Raw genomic sequence first — 6,122 nt, 5'->3', positions numbered from 1 at the left:
CCTTTGAATATCCTACCTAAAGCGATTAAGTCAAGATGGGTCAACAACAACAAAAAAGCACCCGTGTCCATTCTTTGTGAAGACCATATATGCTGATTTCAGTTACGAATAAATGTAAAAACACTACTGAAACTAAAAGTTTAAAGTGATACTGTTAAAGGCGAAAGAAAAACAGGACATTCATTTTATGTATACTTGCGTTACCCAAAAGCACAACACAATGCAAAATTCAAAATACAAGTGAAACAGCGGTAAAAAATCTATACTGAAAATGATTTTATATTAATTAAGTACACGGTGATTCATTTTTACAGACACTTTTTCAAGCAAACGCAAACTTCTGTTGTATCTGTAAATATCACAATACCAACATTCAAGCATGACGTTCCTCTTATCTGTAAAATAAACGTTTTCATCACCCTTAAGCTGTTTTCATAAAATCTAGGCACCTGGTTTTTCTACAGTAAACCCATTCAAATAAAACTGGTTAACTTTCCAAGATCGCTGGATTCTGGAGGACTGCAAGGCCTTTAGGGGATCGTTTTTAGAAACTCATGAGAATTACATTCCGGTCAGGAACTGTTGTGAGACCACAATGTGCGACAAGGATATCGCTTATACAGTCCTGTCGTACAAGTTCTGTTTGTTTGCAAAGTATTCAACTGTGTACCTTACTTCATTTACAGTGTGTTTGGCTCGACGTTTGCAGTAATGGTGTCATTTTGTGAGTCTTTTGGAAACAGTGTAATCTTTGTGGAGGGCTTGCGACATACATCGCTCTTATACCAGAGGTAATGTTAGAGCATGAGCTTTTTTTTCACACTTTTAGTGCTGGGAGCTAAGCACTAAGCTGAGAGAGAAATTTAAAGCCTTCCAGGTGCTGCATTTGAATAGGCAAATGTATGAATGCAAGCTGTTTCTGTGCCTTGTAGTATCAGGTGTTGCGTTATATCACAACAAAACTACTATTTATATAATAATACTAATACTAATAATAACAATACCTAAATCTAAAAGACATTTCACTTTCTCAATCCTGTGTTTGCTTTTATTTCTGTGATCCATTCATTTTTAATATATAATACTTATAGTTAAATCAACTTTAGCCAATGACAACGCAAAAGTTATCAAATTTTTCAAAATATGTACCACAAAATGTGATTTTTTCCTAGAAATACTGGCCCATCCAGGTAATGTTAGATGAAGAATGTACAAATATGAGTGTTGAGTTTCAGCCACGCCTCCCATTCTACTCCCCACCGGCCAATCAGAGTCCTCCTCTGGCTCCTCCCACTTTCCAGCAGATATAGTGAGAGGGGTGGTTCTGCTGTTCTGTCTATCTGCTCGAGTTTCTCCAGCACAGCAGACGAAGCTGTTTTCTGCTGCTCTCTCTCCCTCAGGTCGTTCTCAGCAAGTGCAGGACAAAACCCACATCAGCAAGATGTCTTACAACAAGAAAACCAGCTACACCGTGAAGTCTTCTTCTTCTGGATCCGTTCCACGCAGCTTCAGCAGCATGTCTTACTCCGGCCCCAGCGTCAGCCGGCAGAGCGCCTACACTGTACGCAGCTCCTACGGAGGTACCAACCGTGGCATGGGAGCTGGTATGGGAGCTGGTATGGGAGGTGGTAGCTACATCAGCAGCTCATCGGCTTACGGCCTCGGTATGGGCATGGGTATGGGCAGCGTGGCACCTATTCAAGCCGTGACGTTCAACAAGAGCCTCCTGGCTCCTCTGAACCTGGAGATCGACCCTACCATTCAAGCTGTCCGCACCCAGGAGAAAGAGCAGATCAAGACCCTCAACAACCGTTTCGCTTCCTTCATTGACAAGGTGGGTGCTTGTTGCCTTAAAAGTTTCAAGATGGTGTTTAGATATAAGTCCCATAGTATCAAAAAGGACATGGAACAAAAAAGTGTATTGGACAGAAAAGGTGTCTAGTTGTAAATGTGTGTAAAAGTCCTCGCCTCAGTCAAAGAAGAAAGGAGACATATGGAAAGGTATGGGGAGAACAGGGTGTGTACATGGTCAGAGAGTGGCTGGTTTTTCATTTGAATGGGATACTCTGAGGCTCTTCTGAATCCCTGCTGAAGAGTCCACACCCAAATTAGGACACACTGCCGGACATGATCCCTTTATATGCAAGAAACTCAACCAAACATTTCAAGAGAAGATAGTTACGTGCAATATATCATTACTCTTGAGAGTTAATAATTCATTCGAGAAGCTGGGGTCATGTTCTAGTTAGGTAACCAGCGGAAAGAGGAAATATTCTTCTCTCTTTGATCACACTTGTGTCCTTTGAACCACGATCATTTGCTTTGCATCACACTATTTGTTTAACACGCCGACTGTTTTGAATGGAAGAAGTTGATTAGTAAAGTGAGCTGGAGCTGTGACGCCTTCCCAAAGTGTGCAGTGTTCACCTCCAAAGGTTATCGGGTTTTTTGCTCTCCGCCCATCATTTACACACTCATCTCAAGAGACTTTCTAGCAGATCTGGGCGGAAACGCTTCTTCCTGCCCTTTCTTAAACATTAACCATTTCGACCTTCTAAGCAAGTTTCATCCGAAAAGTCACACCTCTGTAGAAGGACTGCCTCGTGTCCACCTTACAAATTTGGATCTGGAAAGCGCGCTCTCATCAGCCGCCCTCCTGGAATATGAGTCACTGTTTCCTAGGAAATAGCAAAAGCATTACAAACTGAAAACACATGCACCCTTCATGCAATGAATGTGTTCTCTTTGTGAAGATAACCCATCCACATGCCACATGTTGGCATATGGTTGTACTTCTGTGCATAAATCATGAGCCACGATTTCAGGCAATTGCAGCATCGGTTTAGGGGACGTTGCCCTTTGCTGCCAAGTACACATACAAGTTTTAGTTTTATTGTAATAACTGTTTATTTTTGTCTTTTAGGTACGCTTCCTGGAGCAGCAGAACAAGATGCTGGAAACAAAATGGAGTCTGCTTGAGAATCAGACGACCACACGTTCCAACATCGACGCTATGTTCGAGGCCTACATCACCAACCTCCGCAGACAGCTGGACAGCCTGGACAACGACAAGATGAAGCTGGAGGCTGACCTGCACAACATGCAGGGACTGGTCGAGGACTTCAAAAACAAGTGAGTTTAGGTTTTTATTTCGTTTTTGGGAGATGGGTAGCACCCAAGTTTAGTCAAAGAAGCCTTTTGTGATGCACTTGAATCAATTAGGCTGCTTTAAATTAGAATGAGGCCAAAGGCGTTTCACTGGAGTAATGGGATAAACGGCTGTCAGGTTCCAACGGGCTTATGCAACTGTAATATTTTGCTGTGTTCACTTTGTTTGGATGTACATCATATTATAGGAATTTTAATTGATGTTAAACATCCCATTGAAAAAAAAGTTGGTATCACAATTAAATGGGCGTCAGCATGAGTCATGTGGATTACAGCAATCGAGCAAACAAGTGCACAGCACTTTTCATGGATCTCTACACAATTTTGATGGGCTGATCAGCGTTAAGGCCCATGAGACTAGAGAAACTAGCGCGAGCATTTCTCCCCACAAAGAAGGAGCGCTGCTGCCCCCTATTGTACAAAACAGATATTTTCCCTAAACGTACGTAGACTAACGTTTTCGATGTTGAATATTCTATTTCAGTTTAATATAGAGAGAAATTGAATGCATATTTGGCTAACTTCTCTGGATAACTGTACTTTGAAAACTTTACAAAGAGTTTAACCGATGAAATGTTCTTCATCTGTCTTCAGGTATGAGGATGAAATCAACAAACGCACAGAATGTGAGAACGACTTTGTGCTCATTAAGAAGGTTTGTACATTGTTACAAAAATCACTGTTGACATACAAATATTCATGAATCTTAACTGAATAAATAAATCATATTTTTTGTAGGATGTCGATGAGGCCTACATGAATAAGGTAGAGCTGGAGGCCAAGCTGGAGAGCCTTACAGACGAGATCAACTTCCTCAGGCAGATCTTTGAGGAGGTAAATATTATGTTATCATTTCAATGTTATTTCAATGCTATTTTATATAATGCCTTAATGTGGCACATTTTTATAACAACGTTCCCTCTCTGTTTGGTCTTGTAGGAGATCCGCGAGCTGCAGTCTCAGATCAAGGACACCTCAGTCGTCGTGGAGATGGACAACAGCAGAAACCTGGACATGGACTCTATCGTCGCCGAGGTCCGCGCTCAGTATGAGGACATCGCTAACCGCAGTCGGGCTGAGGCCGAGATGTGGTACAAGAGCAAGGTATTTCATCATCCAAATGATATGAGTTGCTCAACATAGTTGTGAATTGTGTGGGATATTAAATATCGTACCAAATGTTGGGTCCTGCTTTTCAGTACGAGGAGATGCAGACATCCGCCACCAAATACGGTGATGACCTCAGATCAACAAAAACAGAGATTGCAGATCTTAACCGTATGATCCAGAGACTTCAGTCTGAGATCGATGCTGTTAAAGGCCAGGTAAACAGCCCACGGTGCAAAAATGCATATTTGTTTTAAACATACATTTACAGGAATTGACCGCAAATGTTTCTCGCAATAGCGTGCCAATCTGGAGAACCAGATCGCAGAGGCAGAGGAACGTGGCGAGATGGCCGTGAGAGATGCCAAGGCCCGCATTAAGGATCTGGAGGACGCCCTGCAGAGAGCCAAGCAGGACATGGCACGCCAGATCAGAGAATATCAGGACCTGATGAACGTCAAACTGGCCTTGGACATCGAGATCGCCACCTACAGAAAGCTCCTGGAAGGAGAGGAGGACAGGTGAGTGTGCTGATGACATGTTTGCTTTTACGTCTATTACGTCTATTATTAAATGCAGATTTCTCATTCTGTACTGGGTTTTTTTCAACAGACTGGCCAGTGGAATCAAGTCCATCAACGTCTCAAAACAGAGCAGTAAGTGTTGAATCTTTTCTCACTAAAATCATATGAAGGGGAGCTTCTTTTAACATCTCACGTTCTGTCTCAATAGCGAGCTACAGCGGTTATCCCATGGACAGTGCAGGCAGCAATTACAGCAGCTACTCCAGCGGTTTGTCCAGCGGATACGGCAGCGGATACGGCGGCGGATACAGCAGCGGAGGATACAGCAGCGGAGGATACAGCAGCGGAGGATACAGCGGAGGATACAGCTCCGGCAGCGGCTACGGCGACACCGTCTCTCAGACCAAGAAAAGCGTCGTGATCAAGATGATCGAGACCAAGGACGGCAGAGTGGTGTCCGAGTCCTCCGAGGTCGTCCAAGATTGAGCCCCCTCCCTCCCCAGTTCCGTCTTCCGAACCTCACGCCTTTTCACGCATTCTTGACCCTTCCTTCCCAACCGTTATGACTCCAATCCAAAGCTGCAGGACTGCAGTCATAAACGCAGTTGTAAAGCAATAAACCATTCAGTCCGACCAAAGAATTCCAGAGGGACCAAAATAACCTCACTACTTTAGTTGTGCCTTAACCCGCATCCACACCTTACACTAAAAAAACACACACGTGCCTTCAGGCCGCTGCTCGGCAATAACGTCTGAATGCTTTACCTTGCACAACATGGCCACATCTGCAGGCTGGAGAATCCTAGATGTGACACTAACACGAACTAGTCATTTAGCTGAACCGCTCGACATGAGAAGTAATTGATTCACTCATTAATGATGAAGGGATATGTTTGCATTTGCGCTAAATCACGGCCGTGTTGGTGGCAGATCCATGTTTGCCTGTTTAGTGGAGTCTGCCATTTCAGTGTATTCTGGCAGATGAGAAAGAAATGCCCACTGTCCTATGTTTTCCGAGGTGCTGTTTTTGCTATCAAAATAAAAGTGTTTACTTAAACATTGTCTTCGTGTCATTTTTCTGGTTAACTGGGACGTTGAGCTGTATGATAACAATTTATGTATTAAACTAATGAAATATTTAGTGCGTTGCATGTAAACGGCTCAATTATATTATAATATATTAACTGATTCATTCACCTCTAAATAGAACAGACTATATGATAGCTTTAGGTTAGATTAAAAGGATGTTAAATTGTATGAATGAAAGTCAATGGAGCAGATGCTTTGAATAAAAAGCTATTGTGATTAAACATCTGTCAGCTA

At 42.8% G+C, this 6,122-nt stretch overlaps 1 protein-coding gene across 1 annotated transcript; it reads left to right on the top strand.

Moving 5' to 3' along the window:
• Positions 1–1,329: 1,329 nt before the first annotated feature.
• Positions 1,330–5,856, top strand: krt8 (keratin 8). The gene is made up of 9 exons (XM_057319744.1): positions 1,330–1,834; positions 2,924–3,132; positions 3,763–3,823; positions 3,907–4,002; positions 4,108–4,272; positions 4,368–4,493; positions 4,576–4,796; positions 4,888–4,931; positions 5,008–5,856. Exons 1-9 carry the CDS (start codon positions 1,442–1,444, stop codon positions 5,283–5,285), a joined length of 1,593 nt encoding a protein of 530 aa, XP_057175727.1. The 5' UTR covers positions 1,330–1,441; the 3' UTR covers positions 5,286–5,856.
• Positions 5,857–6,122: the final 266 nt, after the last annotated feature.

Source organism: Triplophysa rosa, linkage group LG21, assembly GCF_024868665.1.
Source record: "Triplophysa rosa linkage group LG21, Trosa_1v2, whole genome shotgun sequence".
NCBI lineage: Eukaryota > Metazoa > Chordata > Actinopteri > Cypriniformes > Nemacheilidae > Triplophysa > Triplophysa rosa.
This window is presented reverse-complemented; position numbering and strand designations above follow the sequence as displayed.

What these genes read in the sequence shown, in the direction of transcription:
- krt8 (XM_057319744.1), top strand. Translation starts at nt 1,442, where the DNA reads ATGTCTTACAACAAGAAAACCAGCTACACCGTGAAGTCTTCTTCTTCT. An exon ending in TCGCTTCCTTCATTGACAAG is followed by an intron (nt 1,835 to 2,923) that starts GTGGGTGCTTGT and finishes TTTGTCTTTTAG; the next exon opens with GTACGCTTCCTGGAGCAGCA. An exon ending in TCGATGCTGTTAAAGGCCAG is followed by an intron (nt 4,494 to 4,575) that starts GTAAACAGCCCA and finishes TTCTCGCAATAG; the next exon opens with CGTGCCAATCTGGAGAACCA.